The 18,922-nt window shown below is 32.4% G+C and overlaps 1 protein-coding gene across 2 annotated transcripts in view; it reads left to right on the forward strand.

The window, feature by feature from the left end:
• Positions 1-1,452: 1,452 nt before the first annotated feature.
• LOC108908046 (protein numb) overlaps positions 1,453-18,922 on the forward strand; it is a 32,935-nt gene continuing 15,465 nt past the window's right edge. For both annotated transcript variants that reach the window (XM_018711952.2, XM_018711953.2), the window contains exon 1: positions 1,453-2,253. In XM_018711952.2, the coding sequence (XP_018567468.1) occupies positions 2,182-2,253 (72 nt within the window). In that variant the 5' untranslated portion in view covers positions 1,453-2,181. The remainder of the gene's footprint in view (positions 2,254-18,922) is intronic.

Consider the following 18,922-nt stretch of genomic DNA (forward strand, 5'->3'; position numbering starts at 1 on the left):
CGATTTTAGTACTAACGTTTTTGCGATAGTGTATACATTAGTTTTTCAAGTGTCAAAAATGGCTTACATGTATGGCAACTCGGAGTTGATGGATATCGTTTTAATTTATGGTTCCCTCTGTATAGAAAATCGCATACGGTACTATAAACATAATCACACCCCGCAGAATGCTTGTATTGAAACTATTAATGCATGAATTAATCATTATTGAATATTTTTACGAAATCCTTGACAAAACAGGAAAGGTACATTTTCTGATATTTCCATTTCTATGTTTTCTGTGATCTTTGACAAAGAAAAATTAAAGAAATTCTTGTACCTATTTCGGCATTTCTATAGTTTGGGATACTGTCGAAATATGGTGACAGTCACAGTAATCGCCCTAGGATATTTTTGTCCCCCATGGTTGGGTTGACAACACGTTTGAGTGGTAGTTGTACCGACTTTACGTATTCTATAAGAATGCGATGCAATATGGCATGTTTAAATGAGGATATTAAGCATTCTCCGGAAAATAATAGTAATAATAATAAAAATGTAATTTACAAATCGCTTTGGACGATAATCTATTGGGCTATTATCTCATTTGTATAGGGGGTGATTAGTCCAATCGTACAAAATTTACACACATAAAACCATACATACAAATAGTACATACAAATTTAGCTACAAATTAAAAAAATAATTTTATAGTAAATGCTATCGCACCCATTTTTCTGATAAACAATGCGTTTTAAGTGACATGCAACAAGTATAAGTATACGATTGTTTTTTCAAATTTCTTTATAAACAAAGAAACTATGACAACAATGTCTGATTTCATCAAAATATCTAAAAAACTGAGTTATTAAAAGAAAATGAGTTTGAAGTCCTTGTAATTCTTTACGGAAGCAAAATTTAGTAACTTGATCTAAATTATTATTATTTTCGTCCAAGCTACCCTTGAAGGAGGGCTATTCACTTCCGGGTTCCCTGTATATAGGTGAAAGATTCGTGAAACTATTTCTTAATTACCTTCTCATATAGTTTGTCACTCGGAGGACATTTTCTTCTCAGAATTTTATTTTTAAACCTTTTTAACCACTTTCTGTAAGCTTTTCTAATACATCTTCATTTTACCACATTTAAACAATCTAATACCATGCGAGTAATTTTCAAGAAAAAAATATTTAATATTGATCACCTTGTAGAAAGGTCACTGCCCCTTAAATCTATTGGCAAAAAAAACAATAATTGGTACAAGTTGCTAATAGCCCGACAAAACATAGCAGTTTTTCCAAAATACGATCAGCCGTAGGTTTAAGAAAAGTTTACGGTGTTGGTGAATTAAGAGTCATCTAATTCAAGGTGCAAGCAGCTCGTAGGTGCGTTTACCTGTGCTGACGTTTTCAGGATCGGTAGTAGAGGTTCGTGTGGGGATACGACATACCTCTAACCGTCATCCAGCTCTGATCAAAGCACAGTGTCAGCAGTTTAGTGTCGCGTCCGGTTTAACCGAAATGTTGGCGTCGAAATTCGGTAGTTCTGTGTCCTAATTTCATTTTACTCCGTTCGTTTTTTTACATTTTTCAGCGGTCGCGTTGTGGATGAGTCGGGGAAAGCCGCAATCATATTTATTTAAACTTTTTTCCACCCTGTACAGTTGTTGGCGCTTAACGTATTATTGAAGTCACCACGAGACCAGCAAAAACTGTTATTCAAAAAGGGTCAATCTTTATGCGCAAAAATTCCAACGGGTTCGTCATTCCAGTGTTAAAGTGTCATCTTATCCTAGTTCGATTCAACTTTATTCTCAAGGTCGTCAAGTTTGTGACCATTGGAAAATCATTTAAATGCGAATATCCAGTATAAGAATAAGCTTCACACAAAAGTTGTTTTTTAAATTTCCGACAGCTCCTATCCTATCATTTTCCACAAATAACCATTCCAGTTTACGTCTGCATGAGTGAGTTGATAAAGGTGCAACTGCATTCTTCTGCATCGTACAGCGGACCAGAGGTATTTTAGATGCGAATGGGGATGGCTATGGTGATTAGTGGTTTGTGCTGCGAGACACCCTAAGCATCTGTTCATCGGACCACATCTGCTCGCTCCATAAGCACGAGCTAAATTGTGTTTAGTTTTCGGGACACATGACGTTTTATTGTACACACTCTGGTTCGTAATTTATTTGTGATAAATATGGGCAATCATCCTTCAAATCATGTGCCATTGGATAGGGCCAATACTGGAAAATTTGGAGACGTCCACACGGTACGTTTTCTCATTACCATTGAAATTTAAACTTTCCATTGGAATTTGAATTTGCTTTCATTATTTCCAAATGAAAGTTATACAGGGTGCTTTAGTTCGATTGTCAATTTTTAACAGTGCGTTCTTTGGCCAAAATTAACACAAAAACTTCAAGTGAAGTTATTTCTAAGTCTTTATTACGGAGATATGTCATCTTAGAGATGACCTGTTGACTATTTTTTTAAAACGTCTTCTAAACCAGTTGAAATATCTGCTAAATTTGGAACAAGTTCTTAGTTGTGGAGTTAACAAAAAATAATAGGTACGCGTGGAAGAGCAATAATTTTTTTTATTACCATCAATCTTTCGTGCTACAGAAAAAAACACTGGAACCTTAAAAAAAGACACTTTCTTTATCAAAATTATTATTAAAAATATGTTCCATAGATTAGCCATTTTTTGGTCCTGTATAAATGAGTCATCAATAGCCGAAAACATGTACCAATGTACAGGGTGATTCACTATATTTTGACCCCCCCTTTAACTTTTTTGTTTTAAGAGTTATAAAAAAATGTCAAATATAAAAGTTGCACGATTTTTTATGAATTTTTAAAAAATGATAGTAGAAAAACAAATGAAGTCCAAACAAAATGGCTGCGGATGTTAACTTTGATAAGTTAAATGGAACACCCTGTATATTTTTACATATTCTGATAAAACGTTCCCTGTAGAGCATAGCCATATAGGGTTTGTTGGGTCCATCTCTAACAATAAGCAAGATACTTTTAAAAAACGAAAAGAAGGTTTTTCATTAAGAAAATAATACATCTTGTAATTGTTAGACCTCTTTCAGGCATTTCTGCCTTTTTTCCAATTACGTAAGGATTTACAGATTTAGTTATTATAATATATTTTGACAGATCGGACATTGATACGGTCCAAAATGCGTATAGGTAATGTAACGAAATCTCACTAATTAGGCCGTGAGGGGTCTAATTACTCATGGACATTATATGGTAGGTCGTGACAGTGACAGGTAGAATTTAGAATTAAAATAGAGTATGAAGAAGAACTTTGCTCTATTTTAATTCCTACAATATTTCAATTTTCTATTTCTGTATAACCCATTTTAAATAAATAATAATACAAACTGTCAAACAATAACAATGTTGTCATAACATTACCTGTCACTGTCACGGCCTACCATATAACATTGTCCATGAGTAATTAGGCCTCTCACGGCCTAATTAGTGTGATTTAGTTACAATACCTATACGCATTTTGGACCATATCAATGTCCGACCTGTCAAAATATGTTATAACTAAATCTGTAAATCCTCACGTAATTGGAAAAAGTCAGAAATGCCTGAAAAAGGTTTAACAATTACAAGATGTCTTATTTTCTTAATAAAAAATCATTCTTTTCCTTTTTTAATAGTATCTCGCTTATTGTTAGCGATGGACCCAACAAACCCTACATGACTATGCTCGACAGGGAAGGTTCTATCCAAATATGTAAAAATATACAGGGTGTTCCATTTAACTTAACAAAGTTAACATCCGTGGCCATTTTGTTTGGACTTCATTTGTTTTTCTTCTATCATTTTCGAAAAATTCATAAAAATTCGTGCAACTTTTATATTTAACATTTTTTTATAACTCTTAAAACAAAAAAGTTAAAGGAGAGGTCAAAATATAGTGAATCACCCTGTACATCTGAATATTAAAAAAAAAAACTATTGTCAAATGGTCATCATCTAGTTGATATATCATCGTAAGGAGTTGAAATTGACCCCTATTTAATTTAAAATTTTTGTGTCAACTTTAACCAAGTTTACTTTGTAAAAGTTTGTTAGTCGTATTTAGAGATGTATATCGTATACCTACTTTTAGATAACATATTTTGCAAAAATGTGCTAACAGAACAGAAATCGATTCTATATTTAGTAAAATATTTATTGGTTTTTGTTTTGTACTTGACTCTCTTAACTTTTGTCACATAAAGCAGCTAGGATGATTCACTTTTACCACCAAATGTTGAACTCGATGTTGATATTTCCCTGTAAAATAGTATTTTACAATACATAAAAAAATAAATAAATAAAATATAAAAAATGTACCCAACTATTTCCGTATCTTGAAGAAGAAACGTTATTTGAAAAACATATGCTATGCAGTGTCCGATAAAAAATGGGCCAAACTTTGCCACTAGATTATACGACGACAATTAATGCGGAAAAGTCATATACAATGTTGCTCATAAAGTATCATTCGACTACTTCGATCCAATTTCGCGAAATTTCGTATCCGGGGATTTTTTGGGATGAGAAATTCGAATTTATTGACGATTTTGTTGTATTTTCACGCCACAAGTGGCCATTAGGACGCATTTAACCTGCCAAAACTTTTTTGTGCCACCGTGTATTCAATCGAGATTTCACTTTTCTGCTTAAAAAAGTTATACCTTGCAAATATGCATCTCTAAAGCCAACCATTTTCAACAAAAAGGCATTTAAATTTGTAAATGCATACAAAAATCTGTTTAAAAATTATTTTCAACACTGATAAACGAAATTAGGAGTAATAGTTTATTAGCGAGAAATATTCCTTTAAAAGAAACAGTGCAATTACAATTTTAAATTTCGTTTATTTAACAATTTTACTGCAAACAGGATTGACAAAATAAAAAACAAACTTTTAAAACAATCTAATCAATCTAACACAATCTAAACAATGTAACTAATCTAAACGATTTAAAAATCTAATTACTTTTGATCTGTCTTAAAAGATATGTTTTTCAATGTTTATTAGTGGAGTTGAAAATAACTTTGGACTGTATAAACTTTAATTCTAAAGCTACTTATCAAAAATAGGCCCTTTATGATTATGGAGCTCATAATTAGTAATTTCAATATGACGGCCTATACTATACTATTTTAAATGCCTTTTTGTTGAAAACGGTTGATATTAGCAAGGTATACCTTTTTTAAGAAGAAAAGTTGGGGGGAAAAGATTTTTCTAGCCCAAAGTGAAATATATCATGGCACAAAAATGTTTTGGTAGTTTAAATACGTGCTAATGTTTGCTTGTGGCGCCCTCTAGAATATACAACAAAATCGTTGATAAATTCGAATTCCTCACCCAAATAACCCTCGTATACGAAATTAGCTGGAAATAGTCGAAATTTATTAAAAATGTTATTTATTTTTTCAACTTCAACACCCTGTATCTCGAAAACTAGGCGTTTATGAGCAACATTGTATATGACTTGTCCCTATTAATTTCCGTCGTAGAATCTAATGGTAAAGTTTGTCCCATTCTTTAACGGACACCCTGTATAAATATTTTAAATTTTTGTCAGGTCAACGATTAAAGATCTAATTGTAATTATTGAGTCACCCTGTATAAAAATAGCTAGTAAATTGAACTGAATTGTATACAAGAAGAATAAGAGTTTTTTTTCGGATTATTTGTACTAAATATATGATTTTCGAAACGTTTTTATATGTTATTTCTATTCTACGAAGAAAATAAAATCTCATAGTGATTTTATCGAGATTACCCGTTACTGTTTACGTCTCCCAACGGTTTTGCTCACAGAGAGATATTTGTCTCCTCTGCAACTTCCTGCTTCCTATTTAGTCGCATCAATAGATATACAAACAAGTTCATAGGAACCCTAGTACATAGGGAAATCTTTAATTACCTGAGTCGTATCTGGAATTTCGTAATTGAACAAATGATTTGCGGTTTTTCTGGAGGATAAATTTGTATGCTTCCGAAACATTTTTTATTAAGCTTTTGCTAATCCTAAGCACATTGTTAACAAAAAAGTCTGTCCTGTGTTTAAGTCTGTGTGAATCCAAACATTCGGATAAACTGAAAAATAAATAGTACTTTAATTAACAAAACACCAAAATAACTGGTAGGTAACAGTTTTTATCTTTATTATTGTTAAATTCTCAACACATCTTTGTGAGGGAAAAGACGCGTTACCAATAATTTAAAATATTATATCACCAAACACAAAGGTAGATGAACACGGCATGATTGGGTTCGTAGGATGATTAAGCCCTCTGGTTGTGAGTAGACAGCATGAGTCATGCATGTATAATGAAATGAGGAAGTGGATCATGAAATTATCTATTGTTTTTGGATTGGGCCTTGTTTCTAAAATAAGGCTAGTAGAGATTTTTTTCAATTATTTTATTTTATCTATAGAACTGTTGGTATAAACAACATCTGTTACTCAACTATTTGATAACTACTTTGTTAATTTGTTCCACCAAATACGTAGTTAAAACAATTTTTTTGCCTCTTTTTTTCATTTATCTAAATGAAGCGTTAGGCCGGTGTCCCATGCATCCGAATTCCGACGTACGATATTCGAAAATATTTTAATTCATACGAATGATTATATAATTCACATGCATCCGAAATTAATCTCATAGAAATCAAGTATAGAACCATAGAATTTGTTACAAGATGAAGGTGGGACATTTTTAAATGTCAACCATAGGTATATATCATAGGAAATATACGTAGTATTATATTTTCTACATTCGACATTATAATATAACATTTATTTGACAGTAAATCTATCAAACAACAATCATAGTATGTTAAAAACTTAAAAAGTGAGGTTAAAAAACATACGATTTCGGACAAAAGTTAAAATTATTTCTACTTTTTCCGACAACGTATGAATTTTAAAATTTTCGGATGAAAATGAGCGGTAAAAATTTGAATGTATATTGACCAATAGCAACACTTTCGGATTTTCGTATCGTCGGAATTCGGATGCATATGGGACACCGGCCTTAGCCAGAAGGGTTTGGTTTTGATCTTCTTCCGGGAAGTTAAACTATAGACAAAAGTAAGGTGTATACCTACCTCAGTTATAAATGTTTGTTTATTCAGGTGAAACAGGCATTCGCTCACAATTTTTTTTTTGCCAATGCGATGAATGATTTAAGGGCAATTTTCAAAAGGTGTTAATTGTACTTAAATAAAAAAAACAACCATCGAAAGCGACGTATATGACATGTTTGCATAATTCTTTAGGTTACAATTTATACGAATGATAATGAGATAGGTACTGATAGTTGTCTATCATTAGGAACTTTCTAAAATGACGACACATGATGTGAAAACTTAGTTTAAAATCATAAACAGTTTAATAAGTGTTAATTTCAACTTTGGGTTCTTTTTATCTAATTTATCTTCGAAAAGGCCCGCTAGTAGGTAACCGTATTTGAAATACCAGAGGTGAATGCTAACGTACAGGGTGTCCCATTTAAGACGGATTCTTCCATAGCTCCTGGTTTATCAATGATACAAAGAAATGTTTTAAATGAAAGTTACCTAACTCTAAGATATTTAGTGATATGCGATTGGCATCATTGCGTTGCGCATAACCTCCTCTACAATCACATGTTCTTAGATTGTTGATATCTCATTTAGTTTACGTGATATTATTATTTTAGTGCAACGTATTTAAGTGTTAGTGACGATTTTTGAAATGTGCGATTTTCTGCAACAACGATGCAACGCAAAGTTACGTTTGTTGGCAACTCCTTGAACGATCCAATGACGATGAAACATTCATTCAAAGGATCATAGTGGGTGGGTAGCTGGGTTTACGGTTACAACATTCAGATAATCAATCATCACAATGGATTGGCAAAAGATCTTCACGCCCCAAGAAAGCACGTCCACATCCAATGTCAAAGTGATACTAACTGTTTTTTCGGATGTAATCGAATTGTGCAATGTGAATTCTTGCTTCAATGTGAAACAGTGAACTATAAAGGCGTTTTACAAGGGTTACGTGAAAAAATTCGCAAAAAGAGACCAGAGTTGTGGCGAGACAACTGATGGTTGCTGCACCATGACAATACGACCGCACACACAGCTTTGTCAATTCTTCAGTTTTGTGGCCAAAAATCAGATTAGTGTCCTCTCTAACCCTCCTTACTCGCCAAACCTGGCTATTTTTTCTTATTTCTGAAATTAAAATCAAAGCTGAAAGGACACCGTTTTCAGGCTATTGATGACATCAAAGCAAATTCGTCACAGATTTAAAGGCATTTTAAATTAAGCTATCCAGGACTGCTTCACGAAATGGAAAAGTGTGTGAATAGGGAAGGGGAATACTTTGAAGAAGATAAGGACCAATAATGTACAGAATTAATAATAAAGTTCGGTTATTTTCTGAACACACCTCATACTTTTGCATTTTTGGATTTCTTGTTAAATTTAGGACCCACTCTGATAAACAGACATTGGGTTTGAAACGTACTATATCAGTATTATCGGAATTATTATTTGATATGTTTTTTTTTTAATTTAAAAGGAAAACAACTGTAGCGATTTTACTCAAACTTGACATAGTAGGTATCCACAAAAGTACCTATATGAATGACATAGATTTGTTACATAAAGCCACAAGCATTGAGCCACCTTGTACATGGGGTGTAACATACGTGTCAAATGTGAAGGAACGTTTCCCTCTCCCAAATTTCACATAATCACCTGAAATTGTTACTTGCGCCGCGCGCCGTATCGAATAACTGTGTAGATGATTCAATTTTACGTCAACTACACAAGTAACGATATATCGTAATAATTTATGTGCACGGGCCAAACTGTGCAGATTTATCTGGCATGTGGGTGAGAAATCGATATTGGCGTGTAACATGGTAAAGAATGATCAAAAGCGCAATTTTACAAGTGCATTATAATAATTAATCAACTATTATTATGATTTATTCTATAAATTGTTGGACACTATTTTGTTTTATCCAAGGATACCAGTTGTCGCATAGTGGCCAAGTTTTTGCTTTTTCAGCGAACATGTAGAACCTATTTTTTTTTTCGTATAGAAGTTAATATTTGGCACTTGCTGTCAGTGTAAGTGGTAATTATGTCAAATTCAGAATTCAAGCTCAAATATTTATAATTATCAAAGGAGTAGCTTTGGCTTTCGTTTCTGGTCGTTCTTTATTCTGTATGTATCTGTCGTCATACTCTATTCGGCCGTTAGATGTCGCTATATCAGGTGTTAGAGAGGAGTAGAAAAGGAAAAAAATAACCTGATTTTTTTCTGTACATGTTGCTGTAAGAATTTAAAATTGTGATTTTGAAAAAACTCATATTTCGCCATCATACATGAAAAATCTAAAATGAAACTAGGAGTATTTTACTGTACAAATTTTGGTCAGCGGTTTCCCCCTCGTGAAAATTAAATACGGACCTGGAATGTGCGATTGCCTCTCGGTCCTTGTAACCGTGCAATAACTAAATACAAATATATTTTAAATAGTATATGTATATGAAGGTTTCAGGTACAATTAATATTGTTTATCGGAGACATCCTTGGATTAATCTGGAGAACTTTCACAAAATATATCTAAATTACATAAATAATGTATGAAGTAACTGGCAACGTTTGTTATAAACAATACGTTCTAAATTACATATTACTTTAAGCTTTAAGTACAGTAACGCGCGAGGTAACGCGTTTAGTTTTAAATTATTTGAATTTATTCACCAATTAAAATCGAGCACAATTTTTTCTTAAATCTAGCCAAAATAACTCGCATGTTTCGGGTTATATAAGGTACGTTTAAACGATACTCAACGATGTGTCGTTTATAACATTGAAATTTAAATATTTGGCAAATTTAGCTTCTCCTTTTATATTGTGCTAATTTTGTAAAACATGTTTGCAACAGTACGTTTCACTTTAATTTTTTAATTTAAATGTAAACCATTTTATGAAATTATACGCCAAGGTTAATGAAGATAATCCCGTTTAATCCACCCAATAAAATAAATTATAACATAGCAACGGATCATTTAATTGCTGTTAATCCCTGTGGTGTCAGGTAACGTCACTGTGACCGAAGACAAAGCATTCGTCAGCGAAATACTCAGTTATTCATTGTCTTATATGAATTTTTTATTGATGCGACGACATACTCGATAATCTATGAAGTATGAATACCGTCACTTCCCAGGTGTGTTAATATCACATTATTATTCATCCGTTCCTTCACTGCTACTTAGAATATACTATAAAGATTTATATTTTGGTAGGAACGTCCGTTGTTCAGTGGATTTGGGTTTGTTATCTGTTACAAGTGTATTTATTCAACTTATATAACTTATATTCACTTTGTACAGGGTGTTTGTAAGTATGTGCGAAATATTTTAGGGGGTGGTTGCCGAAGTTATTTTGTGAAAAATGTTCATATAAACGTAGGTCGAAATATGCTTCGTTTCCAGATACAGACTGTTTTAATTTTTTTTAATTTTTTATTTATTTTTATGAATTACTTCAAAGAATTTTAAAGATATTGACTCGAAACTTGAAAAACGCTTTGGAGGGATAAATGTGCGTTTTTGGCGTGATCCGAATATTTCTACTTGCACCAGTGGCGTTCGTGCGAGAATGCCACAAAATTTTTTAATAAGAAAATGGGACGCCATTGACTTTTCTCCGTTTTGATATCTTTTTAGAAATCCGCCATCAATTCTGAATGAAATTGGTCTTTTCAATTTTTTTTCATAGGATGCACCGTTTTTGAGGAAAAAAAATAAAACATTTTATTGCAAGTTGTATATTTTTAATTTCTATTGATACATTATAGGTAGATTGCTGTCAATATTTCTTAATAAAATACAACCATCAAATTTTTAGTCAATATCTTTAAAACTCTGGAATAATTAATAAAAATAAATAAAAAAATTAAATTTTAACACTGTATCTCGGAAACGAAGCATATTTCGACCTACGTTTATATGAATTTTTTTTCACAAAATGTCTTCGGCAACTACCTCCTAAAATATTTTGCACTTATTTCTAACACCCTGTATAATTATATCATAATATTCCAGTCGAGTTCTAGCGTCTTATTATCAATTTTAGCAAAAAATGTCTTAGATAAAAATTTTGATATTGCATATGCATATACGCAGCCGGCGTACAAAACGATCATTTTTCTGCCAAACATCTGTGACTTTGTTACTATTAGTATTTTTTACATAAAATTTGGTATAAGTATCAGGAAAAGGTTATAGTTTCATGTGATTAAAGAAAATTTATAAAAATATCATATTGTTTACTTAATAAAATACATACATTTTATATCGAAAATTTTATTTTTCTGTCGATTATCATGAAATGTGGTAGATGCGAGTTTCTGGGGTCGCTGAATCCGAATATAGCATGAGAGTGTAAGATTCAACATGGCGAATTTAATATATCAGACCGGAAATCCAATGTTCCACTAGTGCTTATTGTGAATTTCAGTACTTCAAGCTTTAAGTCCCCGATTATCCGTTTTACAATAGATATTTGATTTTATCAAGGCTTTGACAAATAAAATGAAAAAGTTGATAAAGTGTTTATGAATAAGTAGTAAATAACACAAGTATATCATAAATAAGTCAACTTATATAGACATATACAAGTACGGAGAGTGTGTAGCTGAGACTGTGCACAAATTACGCGGAATTTTCGGTAGAAAGAACGCCCCGAATGAAACAATTGTGAAAAGATTAGTTGCCAAATTTGAACAAACAGGTTCGGTTGCAGATAACAGAAAAACAGGCAGGCCTGTTGTAATTGTAATTAAACGTTTTAAAAAGCACAATGCAGCGGATTTTAACAAAAGATCTACATCCATTCAAGATTCAGCTAACTCAGGAATTGAAACCAGACGACCATTTATTACGCCGGACATTCTTTGATTGGATGTTGGAGAAATCAAGTGGACGTGATTTTACTGAGAATATCTTCTTTTCGCGCATTTCCATCTTAGTGGGTATGTGAACAAGCAGAACTCAAATTTGGGGCAGAGACTACCCTCGGGTCATTCAAGAACGGTCACTGTATACCCAAGACTGTCAATGGAGAACGATGTAGATAGAAGCTATTTATCTTTTTGTGGCTTCACTTGGATAGGACGGATTTGAATAAAATATGGTTCCAGCAGGATGGTGCCTCCTGTCATACGGCACGTGAAACTATCCACTTGTTACACCAGAATTTTGATAGACGATTCATCTCACGCAACAAGGAAGTGACTTGGCTACCAAGATCGATAGGAGGATAGGAGAGGAGGTCGATGCTGTCAGCAGAACAGCCTCGAGAACAGCCGCTAATGACGGGATGCAAAAATTAATTCACCTCAGTTTCGAATTTGGGAAACTGAATACTTACGCCATGCGACTTTTTCCTGTGGGGATTCGTAAAGTATAAGTTTATGCTGCTCAAATGAATAGCATTTCTGAATTGCAGGCAGAAATTCGGAGAGTTATTAACGAAATTCAGCTGTAGGTATGCGAAAGCGTACTACAGAATTTTCTTAAAAGAAGCCAAGTATGCCAAATGTGTCGCGGAGGACATCTGTACGATATCCTCTTTCATAATTATTAATAGCAATGTCTACCCTTTACAAACATGTAAAAACTTTGCCAACTTTTTAATTAATATAATCTGTTTTTCTCATATGAATTTATGACACATTTAGTACCTAACCTGCGTCTAAAAAAAAAATATTTATATTGGAATTTTATAGTAAACCACGTCATTAACGAAAAATATTAATGTCTCATTCTTGAGCATCTTCCGAATTGTCCAAGTGGTAAAATGACATTGTATCCAATTATATTTTCTTACATAAAGTTCAGCTGTAGCCCGTCCAAACTTTGTTGCGTTAATTAATACCACTAACGCAAGAAAACATAGTTTGAAACGAGGTTTGAAATATAATATAAAATAGTTTAACCAATTCTGTTATTTCAGACGTGCAGGTAAAGTTACTAAAAAATCTCCATATACATTTCCGTTATTGCTAGTCCCGCTAACTTGACGAGGTATATCTACTATTAAACTCAAATCGTTCTTGTACAAGTTTATTGGTAGAATTTTTTGTTTCTTATGTTCTTCGGTTGTCGTGGACCTTTTACCATTATTTTTACCATTTACCATTTAAATCTAATCCAAGCTTGGAAAGTGGAGAGCTGAAATCTGAATGCTTCTTCTCTTTCTGATTTTTTGCATTACACGTGCAAGATCATTCATTTCTGTTGGTTTAGTTAAGAGTTAAACTATACAGTATATCTAGCACTCGATGGTGTATTTATTAAGACGTGAACTACTGAAAGTATAAAGTACCTTAACTCATTTTTTGTTACGGAGGAAGGTGTCGAATGTTAGTATGCATTTGTGACTCAATTTCCGAAACACCACTCATGGTTCTCAGGGAGTTTATTTCGCAAATTCTAGGGAATACGCCGACAAAGTCGAGTTGACGAATTTTATCAGATGTTACTTTCATCAACTAGTTTAAGTGGAATATATCAACAGATTGGAATCCGATATTAATGGACTTTCGCTTGCTAATATTTATTTATATTCGCTTTGCCCAGAAGATGTATCCAATCCATCAAAATATAAAATCAATCCCGTCTCATCAGATAAGTTAAGTGAATCAAACATTAAAAGTCTATTGGCTCTGTGATTTCTAAGAGATTGTAATTTTTCCCTTTGTACTTATGTCGGTGATTGTCAGATCATTGGGGTAACATTTCTTTTGAGCTTCTAACATCTGCTTATACGTGATAAACAGATTAAAAGTTTTGCTCATAATACAACTTCGAAGATACTCATATTGTTGTTTTGTCAAACCTAAATCTAGTAAGTTTTGGTTAGAATAGGGCACTGTAGATGATCGTTCCAATGAGTCTTTATGATCTACATTCAAGATTTGTGATGATACAAAACGTAATTCATTAATAAAGGCAGCCTGGTTAACTCCACCTATAGATTTTAGTCTTTGTATGTAAGAGTGTGGTTAAATTTCCGAAAAAGAATTACTGCCATCTGGTGTTTGTTTCGCTCGGATGATGCTTCGTAATCCTTACACGGTTTTCTTTTTTCGCTCTTAGTAATATATGTAGAAGGCCTTCATCGAACATTAAATGTAAATCTTTATCAAGCCATTTAGTGCATCTTTCCAAAAATCCACCCAACACCTTCCTGTTTTGTTCCAACGCTGCTTGAAAATCCTTTAAGTTCCACAATGACCCGTGTAGTTTGCTTCAGAAAGAGTTAGAAAATTTTCTTCGATGTGACGTTCCAATGTGGATTGCTTTCCGTGCTCTATTAGACGAAGGGTTAATTTGCGCTTATTAATATTATAATATTTATAGAGTTCATGTCGATGTAATTTTTGCGAGAATGACGGTATTTTTAAAACCAACAATTTTAAAATATCTCTACACCTTTTATAATTAATATACATATCTCATATGTAGTTGCCCTATTTGTGGTTGTTAGTGATTACTACTTTCGTTAAAAACACATTATGAAGCTAATATCTTGATTGGTGGTGAAAAATATTTTTATTTACATAATTACGTATTTACAAAATATATTTTGTACTAGAAATCGTCTGGCCACAGAAATGATAAAAAAACGAAGTGACTTTGTATCACTAGAATTTATTTGAATGTGCATACAGGGTGTTTTCAAAAGAAGTAGCACACATGATACCGGTGAATCTACAGCTAAAAAGAGCACGTTTTGCATAAAAATTACCTTAGAAAAATGTTTACCCCTTAGAGGATACAACCCTCGATACAACCTATTAAAGTTTCCAAAAAAATATGGAATAGCGGCTGTAATTTTAAAACCAAAAAAAGGTATAATTCTCAAATTTTACACAGATTTTCTACTAATGCATGTGCAACTTCTCAATAATTTTTGAAATTTTCTGCCAATTGAAGGTGGTTCAAATAAGCATCCCCTAAGTTAATTTTTGCTTTTTTGTTTTATAAAAATTGAGTTGTCAGGAATACGTATCAGGTAAACTGGTTTATTTTAAAACTTTTACCTCTCTCACTTTTTTGCTTTAAAACTAACCGTTTATTAACAAAAATATAAAATTTCATTCACATTATAACTCGCACGATTGCATCTAAGAAATATTTAAGTAGGCGGCAGTCATGCTAATTTCTGTTATTAGATTTGGATTCCTTTGGTGGTACAATCTTCTTGCTGCGGCAAAGTTTTTTCGACATTAAAAAATGCAGCATGTGAGCATATTCATCATTAGGAAAATTATTTGCCATAATTCTTCCTAAGTTATCGTAAAAGAAATAAAATTATTGAGTGGTAAATCCAAGGAAGCACTCGCAATAGTCACAAAAGATCTATTTATTAGCTTGACAACCGCTTACTTGTATGACTAGTTGTAATACGAATGATAGTGAATTTTTTGTTAATAAACGGTTAAATTTAAAGCAAAAAGTAAGAGAGGTAAAAGTTTTCAAATAAATCAGCTATATCTGATACGTGTTTTATAATATTCAATTTTTATCAAACAAAAAAGTTGTAGCAAAAAATTACTTAGGGGTGCTTATTTCAACCCCATTCAAGAAGCAGAAAATTTCGAAAAATACATTTTGAAATATAAATTATCGAGGGGTGGACAACTCCCTTAAATCCGTGTACATTCTTAGCTCAGATCAAATTAAATCTCTATAAATTTTATTAAATCACAACAGTTGTCTTTAAATCAATTTATATAATTTTAGATCTATTTAAATCACCTTTGGAGGCGTTAAATCTATTAAAATTCCTTTAAATTCCTATAAATCATTATAAATCGCCAAAAAATATTTATAAATCTATTAAATCGTGATTTAAATTTTCATAAGACCATAAACTTCCTCCTTAATTCGCAATAGCCAAAACATGCATAAGCAAAGCTAACGAAATTCGCTAGCTTTAAGTGCTTTCAGCTCTAAGCACTTTTCACATTGTACATTACAATGATGACATATCAAAATTCATAGTGGTATTTTAGGTATCCAAGAAAAATTTTTTAAATTTTATTAAGGTAATGTAATGAAATGCTTAAATCCATTTTTCTCGGAAATGGAGCATTTTATCGAAAGAAATAAAGAGTACCTTTTTTGTAGAGGAAGTGAAGTTCATTATACGTTGGCATCTGAATTTGAAAATTTCGACAAGTAAAAAAATTGGGGCAAATTTTAGCCAACGACCCTCCCAATTGAGACGCCCCTGACTAATATTTTTCAAAAATTTTATCATAATCTATTTCGACTTTTAATGCGCGTTGATGGTGTCAGAATGCATAATTATCCTTCAACCCGTTTCGGAAATATTTAAAAAAATTTAATTTCTTGAGGTCCCTTTTAGGGGCTATCTTAGGACGCTTTTATCGACCCATGTTTATATGTATGAAAACATATTTTTATTGTTAGCAATAGAATTAAGTAGTAAATTATTGGTCACTAATTATGAGACACCCTGTATATGGCCAAAAAAGAAGACGTTCATGACGTAGAGAGATTTTATTTTTTATGGACCAATTCTCATATGTGGAAACGAACCTTTTACAAATAAAAGATATGATACACTACAGATTGAGAAAATGTATAAAGATTTTAAAAATATATAGAAATATAACATAAACTTTTATTAAACATTATTTTATATTTGCAGCTTATTTTCACGCGTATAGTGTAAGTAAGCAAATATAAAAAAAAACATTGATAATTGGAAGTTGCTTCCACTTTGGTAATTTACATTAGTAAAATCATTTTAACTGAGGCAAAAACAATGTCAGTAATATTGACTTGTGTTAAATTTCTGGTCCAATCACTTTTAAATCAATATAAATCACCATCCAGTACCTTAAATCTAACTAAATCTCCTTAAATCCAAAGAAATGTCCTTAAATCAAATTTAATAAGTTTTTAAATCTCAATTTAAATCTCTTAATTTCTCAATTAAATCATGTTAAATCTGGATAATTGAAAAATAGTACTTAAATCAGTCCTAATTAATTGGGATTTAAAATATGTGTACAAATTTGTATTGAGTTATCCACCCCTCGTAAATTATGAACGATTATGTACCTTGGTAGAAATCGTTATCCTATGTGTTTTGGGAAATATTCCATTTTTACATAGAAATACATTCAAATGCAGAATGAGTTTAAGTTAATTTTGTAGTTAAATAGACATGCTGTCAAGTGATGTGTTTCACTTGATCAAGGCGGATGGAGCACATAGTTAAAAGTCTGCTTAAAGTCGATTTTTATTTGAATGTAACTACGGAAAATAGCCTTGATAGAAACAGTAGTATTTTAAAAGCTAAAAGAGGTACCCTTTTTGGCAAATGAAACTTAAATTTATTTACTTTAGTGTAAGAATAATTCCACTCAGAAAACACGCATAAAATCCTTTTTGGCAGAGTTTTACATGGGGTGGACCACTGTGCGGCGCGGCGTCAGGTATTTGGCGCCTAAGTAAAATATTTTCTAGCCACGCTAGGAAAAAATATTTACTTCTGTTTAAATAAATTCATTACAAAGTATACGGAAAAAGTAAAAGACATCCCAATACACAAAAATGACAATTTAAGAGAATATTCTGACAAACAATACTTTGTGTTTAAAATATGTTGGTTTCGAAGTGTTTCAACTGCTTGAAAAAAATCCAGACTGTTGCATCTTCATTAATTTCAAATCTGTTTAACAAACTTGAATCTCGCAATCTTGAATGAAATTTTTCTTCAGTCGAGATTTATTTATTCCATTGAATGACATTTTGATTAAGTGAAAAATATTGTCTTTACTTCAGAATTCAGTTCGAGATTATAATAAGCTTATACTTGTATATACAAATATATTAATTTGCGTACACTTTACTGTGTAGAACATTCAATTAATAGTTTTTTGCGAAATAATTATCGTTTCCTTTCACTTCCTCAGCCTTAGATAGGAATCTTTGGCCTGCCTTTGTTGTTCTCGGGTTAGGCCATGTGGGGGCGGACCAGCTATTAAAATTTCTAAGTCCGCCTTGATGTTCATTACGGTTCTTATTGGGTCTAAGGGCGCTATGGATGGAAATGTGCCTAAAATATGGTGTTTTAACACAACTTACGTATATCCAAAGTTGCATCGATTAGTCGCTGTCGCTAGATGGCATTGCCGTAGGCAACAAATTTTACTACAAACGTTCGTATTTGTATATAGATGCCACTTTTTGACATACTAACCGAGCTAATTTCATTTACAAAAAAAAAGAGAAAATACCTCTACACGAAAATGCTACTTGTAAGTGCAAGGGCGGGCATGACTAATGATTTGAAGGACCGATAAATTGTGGAAATAATTTTTCAGTTGTCATGAATCTTTTTGACAGCTACTGTAGATAATATGCATATATGTAGATATCTTTAAACAGTAGATTCCTTCTTGCGTTAAGCAAAATAAATGGCATTTCGAATGTGTAACTGTAGTACTAGGTACTTTGTTACATAATTATATGTAACGGTTCGTACAATAACAAAAATTAAAAAAATACTTTTCATATTACTCTGGAAAAACATTTTTTTACGCGACTGCTTAAAGTGGTAGAAGGAGCAATGGGCCCCTTCGTCCCGCCCTTGCCGCGCCACTGGAGTCGACCCATTTGAATAATGTTTGAAGAGTATAATGCGATGGTAGTGTATGAAATTTTAATAGCTCCTACACATTATTTCCACAGCTCACTGACACTAGAAAAGGTCCATGGTTCCCCTACAGTAGTGGACAATAAAAAGTTTTCATCCTAAACTGCTTTTATGGTCTTTTATTAATTTCGT

Source organism: Anoplophora glabripennis, unplaced genomic scaffold (assembly GCF_000390285.2).
Source record: "Anoplophora glabripennis isolate ALB-LARVAE unplaced genomic scaffold, Agla_2.0 scaffold285, whole genome shotgun sequence".
Taxonomy (NCBI): Eukaryota; Metazoa; Arthropoda; class Insecta; order Coleoptera; family Cerambycidae; genus Anoplophora; species Anoplophora glabripennis.